This window comes from Rutilus rutilus, assembly GCF_951802725.1.
Source record: "Rutilus rutilus genome assembly, chromosome: 9".
Taxonomy (NCBI): domain Eukaryota; kingdom Metazoa; phylum Chordata; class Actinopteri; order Cypriniformes; family Leuciscidae; genus Rutilus; species Rutilus rutilus.
The window spans coordinates 8,431,988-8,445,844 of NC_140223.1; the positions used below are offsets into that span (position 1 = coordinate 8,431,988).

At 41.1% G+C, this 13,857-nt stretch overlaps 1 protein-coding gene across 2 annotated transcripts in view; it reads left to right on the forward strand.

The window, feature by feature from the left end:
- grm5b (glutamate receptor, metabotropic 5b) overlaps positions 1-13,857 on the forward strand; it is a 67,017-nt gene that overhangs the window by 26,940 nt on the left and 26,220 nt on the right. For both annotated transcript variants that reach the window (XM_084418587.1, XM_084418588.1), the window contains exon 2: positions 848-1,097. In XM_084418587.1, coding sequence (XP_084274713.1) covers positions 848-1,097 — 250 coding nt within the window. The remainder of the gene's footprint in view (positions 1-847; positions 1,098-13,857) is intronic.

Consider the following 13,857-nt stretch of genomic DNA (forward strand, 5'->3'; position numbering starts at 1 on the left):
TCCTGTGGGTCATTACTTCAGTTACAGATATTTGATCTCTGCTTCGAATTCTCTGTTATGTTCCTTAAAGGATATTATGGGACCTTGAAAAATAGAGATCATTAGTTTAATCGAATGTTTAGTTGAGCTTCATTTCAATGACTGAGAAAATGATCTCTGTTCAATGATCTTTGACAGGAAGTGAAGGCTGTTGTCCTCTTTATGAACGGAGACTGTGATTGTGTGTTTGTGTGCGCGCGCGTGTGTGTGTGTGTGTGTGAGAGAGAGAGAGTGTGTGTGCCATCTGTTCGTGTCTGCTACTCTCACTGTGAGACTAATTACAAGAATTTACACGTACCCACAATAACCAGAGCTACCACATCAGAACCTGACCAAAGCTTCATCTATGTGTACATATCAGTGCGTGTATGTGTGTGTGTGGTTGTTTTTTGTGCATATTTTATGTGTGTGAGATGAATTACCCGTTTTTACACTTCTCCCTCCTCTAGTTCTCCATCAGAGAAAGCAGGAGAGGCACTGAAAGAGTCAATATTGTCTCTGCAAACTTCAGTAAATCCACACAGCTGTAGTCTGACATCACAGTTTCAGGATTTCACACTGTAACACAATGATCTGTGTTTGTATGTTTGCTATGCTTTGGAGATGACATTTGCTCTAGAATAAAAAAAATAAAAATAAATGATACCTATTTTTTTTCCTAAATTTTCTTCAAGGTTTGAGTTAGTCTCTAAACTAAAAGAAATTAGCTGAAGGGAAATAGTTTTTATTAAAAATGGCTAGTAAATGAAGTACCTGTGCATTCTGACAATATATATTCATAACTATCTCTGTTTTTCCCTCTCTCTAGGTAACTATGGTGAGAGTGGGATGGAGGCGTTTAAGGAGATGGCGGGAAAGGAAGGGATTTGTATCGCTCACTCGGATAAAATCTGGAGTAACGCCGGCGAGCAGAACTTCGACCGTCTGCTGGCGAAACTGCGCAAGTACCTTCCCAAGGCTCGCGTGGTGGCGTGTTTCTGTGAGGGCATGACCGTACGAAACATCCTCATGGCCATGAGGCGCCAGAACCTCGTCGGAGAGTTCCTATTGGTCGGCAGGTCAGTGCGGAAAAACATGGAGAAATTAGTGCGATTTTACTTGGCCTGCAACTGTAAATTAAATTTGTAATGCGTATATTCATTCTTCGTGCAATCTGTTTTTATCAAGACTTGAATGTTGGTAAGTTTCAGAAAAAAAAACCAGACACGAGTGCGACGTGCATAAGCAATGCTTTTATCGCTTGATTCTGCTCCTTGTTGCCTGTGTTTTGATCCGGAGATTCAGCACTCCTTCAGAAGATGAATAATGGCGCCCCCTACCGTATCACATTGAAAACACGGAAAGACGGAAAATTGTGTCAACTACGGGGAAAGAGTTAAGATGCTTTTCGGATCGGGTCAGGGAGACACATTCCCGTTCACACCTGGTGTTTTAATCCGTCTCTTTTGTCCACTTTCAAACACTTCTGTCCTGATTTCTTCGAGGGGAGGGTCTATGGGCGGGTAAATGTTTGGGCTTTTTCAGATCTTTCGATCTAATGAATGAAATAATCTCACACAATTTACATGCGACTGCAATTACTTTTTCTCTGTTATATTTTCAATGTTATCTCATATTTCCCTCTTAATAATCTATTTATAAACACATTCTCTCTCTTTAACAACAACTGTTGTTACAATCACAACCGAAAACAAAAACAGCTTTCAATCTTTGTTCTTCAGTAATAAAATGAATTTAATCTAAAATGAAATAATACTAAACACGCCAGTAGGTGGCGCCAAATCACTGCCTTAACATATTAATCATTGAATCATTCAGTCAAACGATCAATTCAAAACGGATGATTCATTCAGGGACAAAGCTGAAGTGACTGAGTGAGTCGCGAGTCACTCATTAGACCGATTCGTTCAATAGCACGGATTCATTCAGTAACGAAACTGAAACTGTGTTGCTCGGAGAAGCGCAATGGCTTTACTGTTTGGAACTATTTTTTCATTGGCAAAATTAACTTATTGTTTATTGAATTGTTGTATAAAATCAATATCACATTTGCATTCGGGAACACTTTCAGCACTTTTGCTCGTGTGATATTAGTTATAAATATTAAAAACGAACTTCTAGAGACTTTTTTTTTGCACCATATCTTGGTTTTTGGAAGCATTTTATTCATTTTGGTGGCATTTTTGCTTCAAGGCTGTTTGAACACATTTGACCACATGAGCGTTCACACTACGAAAGCAATCCGGGTGAATGCGTTTTCAACAACCTCTGGAAGTGGACAAGATCAAAACATTTTAAATCCGGTTTACCCCTGTACTTAGCGTCGTCCACTTATGACCCGATCGACCAAAGCGCATCTTAATACCAGGTGTGAACAGGGCCATAGAGTGATCATTATTATTTGATTTGCACACAAACACACATTTAACAAACTTATATGTGCTGATTATTCACTTTTATTGAACTTTTTTTTGACATTTCTTCTTTCATCACTTATATTTTGAGCTCCAAAATAACAAAAAAAAAACACCACAGAAGTGTCATAAAATTCTCATTGAATAACAATTAAAACTTTCAGTTAATATAGTGAAAGGAACATTTACGTGTATGAAAGTACCTCTGTGTGTTTGACTCTTTCAGCATCAGCTGCTCAGTCCAGATGAGAAACTACAGGAAGTTACAGTCATCATAATCCATCATCATCATCATTGTCATCTTCATAACCATCATCATAATCATCATTGCATTATCTTCAGGTAAAATGTGTTTCACAATCAAGTCTCTTCTCTTTGAGTCTGGCTGCTGTAAGACCCTCTCTCTCACTCACTCACTCACACACACACACACACCGTTATTACTGCGTTTACAGCTTTAGTCTCAGGTCACATGGTCGGAAGAATCACAACAAACCTGACTGATAACCACAAAACAGCACAGAAATGAAAGTGGTCCGCAATAGCTTTCTGTGAGGAACAGACTGAAATTGAATTCCTTTTTCACAGGAAATCCTTCTGCCTGACTTCTGAAAATAGTGACAGAATTTCGTTTTTTGGGTGATCTATTCCTTCATCTGTGGGTGATCTATTGTGTGTGTGACTCATAACCTAAGCCCCTTTCACACAGCGCGTTGATCCCGGGGAAATTGCCGTAAAATTGTGCCTTCTGTGTGAACGCAAACACGTCCCGGGATTGATGCCAGGATTGATGCCGGGATGGGGACCTAGTAACATTGCCGGGATCAGTCCCGGAACGCGCCCTGTGTGAACAAAGCCAGGACCAATGCCATAAGGGGTGTGTCGTAGTGATGACGCACGTGCCATCGCGCGACTCTGTTGCTCTTAGAAGTAAGTTTGTGTTCGTCATCAACAAAGAAAGAATGAAAAAATGTCTGCAAACTGGAATGAAGCAGAGACCAGGAGCTCCTTACTATCCGCGCTGGAGCTGAGAACATTCGCCAGCTTTGTGGAACGGTACGCGATGCGTTAGTGTACATGTTTTCGACGCGTACGTTACACGTCACATTCTGATGTCACGTGTCTTTACGGGGTGTGTGTGAACGCACTCACAGGTTCCGGAAAATCACTGGCATTGTGAATGAACCAAAATCAAACGATCCCGGGACCAAACACAGTTTGCATTTTTAATGTGTAATCACCCAGCACACATTAACAACACCCTAGAAACTAACCAGCACACCTTAGCAACACCCTAGCAACCACCCAGCACACCTTAGCAACAGCCTAATAACCACCTAGAACACCTTAGCAACACCCTAGCAACCACTCAGCACACCTTAGCAACACTCTTGCAACCACGCAGAATACCTTAGTAATGCCCTGGCAACCTCCCATAACACCCTAGTAATGCCCTAGCAACCACCCAGAACATCTTAGCAACACCTTAGCAACCACACAGAACACCTTCTACACCCTAGCAACCACCCAGAACACCTAGGAACGCTACTGCAAACAACCCAGAACACTTTAGCGATGCCATAGCAACCACCCAGAACACCTTAGCTTCACCAAATTAAACATAGCATCTACTTTGATTTTGTCAATATTGGATTAGATAAAATCTTGCCAAATCCTAGTTCTTCCACAGAAGCGTTCATTTTAGCATTGGGAACTCATAAACATGACTTTGTTTCCCGGTGGAATGATATAAATCTGTGCTTCCCGACTCCTGGAAATTGCCTGAAGCCAGACGATCAGATTAGAGCTTGCCACTTGAGATTCTCTTGCCATGTTTTTGTGCAGTATAGGCATCGGCACAGGTCTCAGGTCAGACACACGACAGTCTAGAAACTGCAAGCAAATAGAGCAAACTTCATGATCATTAAAGGCCCTGACAGTGTTTATGATGCGTTTCCTGTCTGCCTCCCTCTCAGGCAGGATGGGATGTTTGCGCTGTGGTCTGTGTTCCATGCGGAGGAGCTGTCAAGTCTTCGTCATCCTCCTCTTCCTCCCGGCAGTGCCGAAAGTGTGAGAGGAATATTTAACAGCTGAGAGAGAAGGAGAGCAGAGAAATCAGGACGAAAGCCCGTGAAAGACGGAGCAGGCAGCAGAGATTTGTGCAAATTATCTAGAGAAAAAACTGATTTATAACAGGATGATTTTTCACCAACTGGCAATTATTAATCAAATGAATTACATTTAATTGCATACATCATTGTTCATTGTTAGTCTATGTTTACATGCGTTTAGAGTTGCGTCATGGCTCATGTTTTTTTTTTTTTTTCTTAAATGGTGAGAAAATCCCTTATAATGGAATCCTACATGCATGCATGCATTTTGTGTTTTTGTTTTTAATAATTAAAATGAACATGTTCAATTGGCATCCCCACTTTAAATTTTTTATTTGGTTGTATATACTTAAAGGCAGACTTAAAAATGAAAAAGTGTGTGTGTGCCTGTGTGTAAATGCCCCTCTGTTAGACTACTGATCTAAGGCCAGAGATGAAACACTGAGGATCAAAGCGTCTCAAAGCTCAAGGTCTGTCATTTCTGGAGCGCACACACGTACGACAGAACAGAACATCTGCTCAAGAATGCACACGCACTCACATCGACATACCCACACATTTTTGGGATAGCCATATCTAGATACCAGAACATCACAAAGACTGTGGTTTACCAAGGAGGAATAAGCTAGAAACCACCCAGAACACCTTAGAAATGCCTTAGCAACCACCCAGAATACCTTAGTAACGCCCTAGAGACTACCCAGAACACCTTAGCAACGCCCTAGCAACCTCCCAGAATACCCTAGTAATGCCTTAGCAACCAAACAGAACACATTCTTTACTGTGAAGCTGCTTTGAAACAATCTGTATTGTATAAAGTGCTATACAAATAAATGTGACTTGACTTAGCAACACCCTGGAGCAACCATCCAAAACACTTTAGTAATGCCCTAGCAACCACCAAGAACACCATAGCAACAACCTTAGCAATTCCCTAGCAACCACCCAAAGCACCTTATCAATGCCTTAGCAACCACATAGAACAGGGGTGTCCAATCCTGCTCCTGGAGGGCCAACATCCTGCAGCCAGATCCAAAACACCTCTCTGGAAGCTTCTAGTGAGTCTGAAGACATTGATTAGCGGGTTCAGGTGTGTTTAATTAGGGTTAGAGCTGAACTCTTCAGGTAATGGCCCCTCCAGGAGCAGGTTTGGACATCCCTGACCTAGAACATCTTAGTAATGCCCTAGCAACCAGCCAGAGCATTGTGAAAAAACATTCTTTTTTTTCTTGTAAAATGTAAAAAATATAGTTATTTGTACTATTCTGTTTGGTGCTGCTATTGGAACAGGAATTGCACTCTTTTATTTGCTCATTTTTAGTAGTTTCATGTTTGGCATGGTCAACCTGTGAGGTTTCGTGAGCGAGGCTTGTAGGATTACTAACGTGTGACATTAGGAATATCCCAGATCCTCTTACGCTCTTGCTGGAGGATCTCGCACACACAAGCCCATCACACACACACACATCTGCCCTCTCCTCATTTCCGCCACGAGCAGCCTGTAGGGTTTAAAGAGATGAAACTGGTGTGTCAGCGTTAATGGACCTGTCTCACTGAACTCTCCCAACACTGATCTCTATGGCCCGCATGACATGCATTAGCCCTGTCCTGCCCGCAGCATTTACCCCACAGAGACACACTGAGCGCTAACTGATTAATGACAGTCCAAGTGTGTGTGTGTGTGTGGGAAACGATCGACATTCTGTTCCGTTTCCTCTCTTGTTCCTTCAGTTCTGCACTATGAGCTGGAGACGGAACAAAATCGGAATGGCTTGTTGTCATAGCAACAGAATTGTCACCCATACCAACACCCCCCTGCCGCCAGTCTCAGATTTAGTCAGAGAGGGATGTGAACAGACCGAGTGAGACTTTAAAGAGAGGCTTCTGGATTTACCATGAATATCTCATTCTGCCTCCAGGATTCTCGCTGATGAACTAGCTCAAACTTTCACAAACACAGTGCGGATGACGTCCAAACATCACACGTCAGTCACTCACAGTCGCACACATCATCACACATCAGTCGCTCACAGTCGCACACATCAGTCACAGTCGCACACATCGTTCGTTCACATTCGGACACATCAGTCGCACACATCAGTCACTCACAGTCACACACATCAGTCGATCACAGTCGCACACATCAGTCGCTCACAGTCGCACACATCAGTCGCACACATCAGTCGCACACATCAGTCGCTCACAGTCGCACACATCAGTCGCACACATCAGTCGCTCACAGTCGCACACATCAGTCGCACACATCAGTTGCTCACAGTCGCACACATCAGTCGCTCACAGTCGCACACATCAGTCACTCACAGTCGCACACATCAGTCGATCACAGTCGCACACATCAGTCTCTCACAGTCGCACACATCAGTCGCACACATCAGTCGCTCACAGTCGCACACATCAGTCGCTCACAGTCGCACACATCAGTCGATCACAGTCGCACACATCAGTCGCTCACAGTCGCACACATCAAATCACTCACAGTTGCACACATCAGTCGCTCACAGTCGCACACATCAAATCACTCACAGTTGCACACATCAGTCGCTCACAGTCGCACACATCATCACACATCAGTCGATCACAGTCGCACACATCAGTCGTTCACAGTCGCACACATCAGTCACTCACAGTCGCACACATCAGTCGCTCACAGTCGCACACATCAGTCGCTCACAGTCGCACACATCAGTCGCTCACAGTCGCACACATCAGTCGTTCACAGTCGCACACATCAGTCGCTCACAGTCGCACACATCAGTCGCTCACAGTCGCACACATCAGTCGTTCACAGTCGCACACATTAGTCGCTCACAGTCGCACACATCAGTCGCTCACAGTCGAACACTTCAGTCGATCACAGTCGCACACATCAGTCGTTCACAGTCGCACACATCATCACACGTCAGTCACTCACAGTCTCACACATCAGTCGCTCACATCATCACACATCAGTCGCTCAGTCACACACATCAGTCACTCACAGTCGCACACATCATCACACATCAGTCGCTCACAGTCGCACACATCAGTCACTCACAGTCGCACACATCAGTCGTTCACAGTCGCACACATCAGTCACTCACAGTCGAACACTTCAATCGATCACAGTCGCACACATCAGTCGTTCACAGTCGCACACATCATCACACGTCAGTCACTCACAGTCGCACACATCATCACACGTCAGTCGCTCACAGTCGCACACTTCAGTCACTCACAGTCGCACACATCAGTCGCTCACAGTCGCACACATCAGTCGCTCACAGTCGCACACATCAGTCACTCACAGTCGCTCACAGTCGCACACATCAGTCACACACATCAGTCGCTCACAGTCGCACACATCAGTCACTCACAGTCGCTCACGGTCGCACACATCAGTCGCACACATCATCGCACATCAGTCGCTCACAGTCGCACACATCAGTCGCTCACAGTCGCACACATCAACTTAACGGTTTCTGCAGTGAACGTGTAAATCACTGCACCTGGAAAAAAGGAAAATGTATGTTCTGGTTGGCGTTTTAATCAGCATTTTAATCAGTGAATCTGCTTCTCAAGCTCATTGTAATCTAACGTTAATTACACAACCTAATAACAAAAAGTAGCAAACTGCATTGGAGCTTTTTAGGACAGGAGGGATATTTCTTTTTAAATGTAACTATCAGGTGATTAAATTAAAAAAAGTTTTAAAGAAAATATTGTAAAACTCTTTGATTGAGTTTGAAAGCCCACACTGGTTGTGTGCCAGATCAAAAATAAATTGGATTAAATCATATTATTCATATATTTTTATACAGTATATTTAATAATAATTTATTTTATTGCTATTCAAAATAAAACATAAAATGTGGTGGATGGAGCGAGTTTTTGAACTGGATCATTTGCTGATTTACCCAAATGAATCCGACTTCCTAATGCTTCCAATGAGAGAGAGAGAGAGTAGAGTTTAAGAAGGTGTTTATTGTTTGTTGAAGGATGTAGTGGAAGAAAACTGAGAGAGAGAATGTCTGAAAGCGTTGAGTGATGTGTGTGTGTCAAAGTTTCCCGGCCTGCCAATCAAAGTGACAGAAACATTTGCGTGTGAGAAACCCTGTGGGTCACCAGTGTGAGTGTTGCAAATTTCAGTATTTTGGTGTGTGTTTGAGTCAGCACCCTCCAGTAATCTGTCTGCCAAACTTGACTGTGTGTGTGTGTGTGTGTGTGTGTGTGTGTGTGTGTGTGTGTGTGTGTGTGTGTGTGTGTGTGTCACCGTCAGTCTCATGTGAGTGGGTCTGTTTTTCTGTCTTGTCAGATTTTGTGCAGATGGACACAGCATGAATTTTTGACCTCATGAATATGATCCGCAGCAAGCCTAAAACACACACACACACACACACACACACACACACACACACACACACACACACACACCACTTAGCCTGACATTTGTTTTAAAGACCGTGAGAGTGTAACTCATACATGCCACAAACCATATTTAAAGGGATAGTTCACCCAAAAAATGTAATTCTGTCATTCATTATTATTACTTTCTTCAGTGGAACAAAAAATGGGATGTTTAGCAGAATGTTCACACTGCTCTTTTTCATACAATAAAAGTGAATGGGGACAATAATGCCAAAAAACAAGCTCTGGAAAAGAAGTCCATATGACTTTGTGCATTCTAGGCTATGTATTTAATTGAAATAAAAATGTATTGGCGATATGGCTCAGTGCAATTATCACATCTCAAAGGCTGCAACTGGAATCATACATGCATGCTGTGTATCAGAGTGAAACTGTGTTCATTTACTTGATCTGCAGGTGTTTGCAGCGGCTCAGTTCACACTTAAAACTAATCTCTCGCTGCGTCCCAAATCTCACACTGTCTGAGTAGGAACTACATTTGAGTTTCAATTTACTTAAATTAAAAAAAGTAAGTTCTGTATTGTAAGAATATGGTTAGTATGAACGCAATTGGACATACAGTACTACAAATGCCATGTTGTTAATGTCACAGGACCTTCCAGTTGTGTCACTTCACTTCCATTCAATAATCCTCTCCCTTGGCTTTATGTTTGTCTAAAGTCAGTTCAGTGTTGATTCAGTGTAAGATCATTAATTGTTTAATTAGTTAATTTCATCTATACAGCAGCTCTGCAGAAAACAGTAATGTCATCATCCAGCTTAGTTCGGCTCTCATCCAATAGTGTCAGTGCTGTCAGATCAATAATGTTGTTGATTATTAAGTGTCCCCAACTAAGCAAGCCAGAGGCGACAGTGGCAAGAACCCAAACTCCATCAGTGTCAGAATGGAGAAAAACCCTTGGGAGAATCCAGGCTCAGTCGGGGGCCAGTTCTCCTCTATAGTTGGGAAGGCTTCAATTTCAGACACAGCATCTGAGTTTGTGTCTCTGATAGCGTTCATTCGGGAACACAACATGCGGCAACCATCTTGTAATGAGAAGCGCTGATAAATCGGCTGTTGTCAATAAAAGAGAAGCTTTAATGGATCCCTTTGGTTTTCTGTCAAAACAAGAAAATCCAACAATAAAGACCATCTCAAATGATTGGCCATCTCAATCCTTTTGACACTGATGAGCGCGGTTAGACTGCTAAGGCAGTTTGGACATTTCTAATTATTGGGGAGGACTTGTCCCGCTCAATAGCTGGGTTTTAATCCAAACGTGAAGCGAATCCAAGTTTGCAACAAAAAAACAACGAAAAATCAAACAAATGCGAATTAGGTTCGTTTCCATCAGCTTGTTTGAGCGGACGGCGGTGATATTGGTAACCTAGTAACCAACCGTAAATAAAACACCCGTCAGTGGAAACAGTGATGTGTCGTTCAACTCTATGAGCCGAATCCTTTAAGTGAACGCTGAGAGTCAGTTCCCGTCTGAGAGACATTTTCCCTTTTTGTGTATACAAGACAGAATAATTTGATTATCCTTTCACTACACTGCTCAGCCACACGTCAAGTCACTAACTGAATGTTATTTTAATGTGTATTAATGTGTACATTATGATGTGTATTATATACACATTAAAGGGGTGGTATAATGCCCTTTTCACAAGATGTAAAATAAGTCCCTGATGTCCCCAGAGTGTGTATGTGAAGTTTTAGCTCAAAATACCCCACAGATATTTTTATATAGCATGTTAAATTTGTCACTTTTTGAGGGTGAGCAAAAACGCACTGTTTTGTGTCTGTTCCTTTAAATGCAAATGAGCTGCTGCTCCCGGCACAGGGGGCGGAGCTACAACAGTTTGTGTCCTTTTACCTCACACCGACATGCACTGAAAATCTCAATGTTTATGTTCAAACCGGAGTCAGACAATAATGGAGAGACTCAAGAAGAAGTGACATGTAGAAGCAACAGGACATTTCTGAATGGTTAGTTGATGAATTTATGTAGCTTATGTGTAGTTATCTTCTAGTCATTGATTAGCATATTCTGTTTTGATAATCTATAAATCGCGTTCCCGGTGTCTGTGTAAATCTACATACCTGGTATATGTAAATTTTAGGGTTGGTGATGTCACTAACCCGGGAGGAATGTCGTGTAGTCTCTACCAGCCGTTTGTTGTAGTCCTTAAAAAGCGATTTCTTTAAAAGAAAATATCTCCCTTTGCTTTGAACTTTGAGCTTCGTAACTTTGCAGATGTTGTTTATGCTCAAACAGCAACATTACACACTAACTAAAGTTAGAAAAGTGAAATCATAATCAACCACCCCATTAACATAATATTCAATCACTGTATGAAGTGCGTGTGGTCGAGCAGTGTGGCGAAAAGTTCATTCTTAATATCGGGTCAGAAAACAAGATGAGTAACACACGCAAACGTATACTCGTATTACTGAGCTGAGCCAAATGATCCGGTTCGGTTCCCTAAAAAGCACCAGAATTCCCATCATGAGGAAACAGCCGATCAATCACGTGGGTTTATTGTGCGTTTATTCTTCAAATCCCATTATTTGCATTAACTCTTTTCAAAAACCACCTTAAGCGAGAGTAAAAACTTTTTTGCGAATTAAGGGATTTTCTATCGAAATTTGGCGTTTCAATCTCTCGTTTTTGATGCGATACTTCAAAATGTGCTTAAAAACAGGAGCTATGCGAAACCGCTCCCTATCCACTACATAGTGCACTATATCGGGTGTCGGCCATTTTGTAGTGGTGTCCGAATTCTGAGTGAACGACATCATTCGTTCCCTACTTTATACCCACAATCCTCTCTGAATTCGAGTGTACATTCGTTGTACACTTGCTAAATGCACATATTTCCCAAAATCCAATGCGAGCAAGCGAGTTTAAACCAGAGATTACTTTACAGCTTTCTTATTTCTGTTTTAACATGTATTTCATGCTAGGTTTAGGTTGTTTTTTTAACCTTTTTTATTAACCTTTATTTGAATAAAACATTAAAATATAGAGACAATATTAGATGGAAACATAGCTCATGTCTATGGTGGTTACGGCCCTGGAATATAGTGCACAAATCACATGAACAATACAAAGAAAGTCTGGTTTTGGAATGATACAATTGTGACACAGACTTTCATATTTGGGTGATAGCTTTAGTTGCTAAAATCAAAGAAACAGAAATATTTTGCCTATATTTGGGTGTGTTTTGTGGGGTCTGTGTTGTTTTAACGTGTGTTTCTGTGTGAAGGACAGCTGTGGCCAGTGTTTTGACTGGCTGTAGTAATTGCTCTCTATTTTCAGCTCTCTCTAAACGCTTGACGATCGCCCATTATGTCCTGACTTAAACGAATGGAAAGACCACGGCAATCTCTCTCTTTCTCTATTTACTTTTCCCAAACTCCTTCATGCTCATGCTCTTATTCTGTCCTTTATAGTCATATGAGATCCTAATTAAGTTCTTAATACATGATCCTGGTCTTATTGGGAAATATTAATCAGTTCATTTTACTACAATAACAAAAAAACTAAAAAAAAGTATTTTTGATCTGGAGAAATGTCATTTATAATTTGGGGAAAATTTTCAATTTTATTCTATTTAGTCTATACAATTTAATATTACTATAGTAATAATTATTAATTTTTTATTTAGTAGCTGATTTTTTATATTTTTATGCAGTGATAGTAATAATTATTTAATATTAATATTTATCTATTTTTCTATTATATTATATATTTATTTTGTGTTATATTTTTATCTAGGAAAATTATATTTCTAATATGGGGAAAAAATTCAATTGTAGTCTGTTGTGTTAATATAATAAATGTCACAGCAAAAATAGTGACAAAAAGAAAAGGAAACGTTAAGAAAAATGGGTTACGAATGTTGTTTTAACCCCTCGCTTTCTCTCTGTGCTCCTTTTCTCTCGTTTTGCACCCAATTAGCGGCCGATGTAAAGGAGACGTCACAACATTTTACACATGACAGGAGATGAGAGGAGGTCTGGTTTGATCTGGGCTGTTCGGTCACAACACACTTCATTTGAAGGTTGTAACTGTCAGAAGAGAGAGAACGATCTGATGGAGGGACGCTGGCACACACTGACACTGTCCTCCTGTGACCCGTGTGTGTGTGTGTGTGTGTGTGTGTGATTTCTTTAACGTCCTCTGAGTTCCGTCACCTCACGCTGATCAGCACATGTTTGCTGTAAAACCTTGGCGTGTCTTCGTGTTGTCATGGCAGCAACTCTCAGGTTTGATTCTGCAATCGCGAGTCTGTTTGAAATATAATATTGTAAGCTAGCATTCAAAAGTTTGGGGTCTGTAGGTTTTTTATGTGATAGAAGTCTCTTCTGCTCACCAGCGCTGCATTTATCTGATCAAAAATGCCGTAAAAACAGTGAAATACTATTAAAATTTAAGACAACTGTTTTCTATGTGAATATATTGTAAAGTGTAATTTATTCCTGTGATCAAAGCTGTATATTCAGCATCATTACTCCAGTCTTCAGTGTCACATGATCCTTCACAAATCAGTCTAATATGATGATTTGATGCTCAAGAAACATTTCTGATTATTATCAATGTTGAAAACCGTTGTGCTGCTTCATATTTTAGGATTCTTTGATGAATAGTAAGATCAAAAGAACAGCGTTTATTTGAAATGGAGATCTTTTGTAACATTAGAAATGTCTTTACTGTCACTTTTGATCAATTTAATGCATCCTTGCTGGATAAAAGTTTTAGTTTGTTTGAAAAAAATCTCAGTGACCCAAACTTTTGAATGGTAGTGTGTATTCAAAAAAGCCGTTGTTTTGTTGGAGTTGTTTGGTTTAATCGGTGTTAGATGAGTTTACTGATCAGCATTAC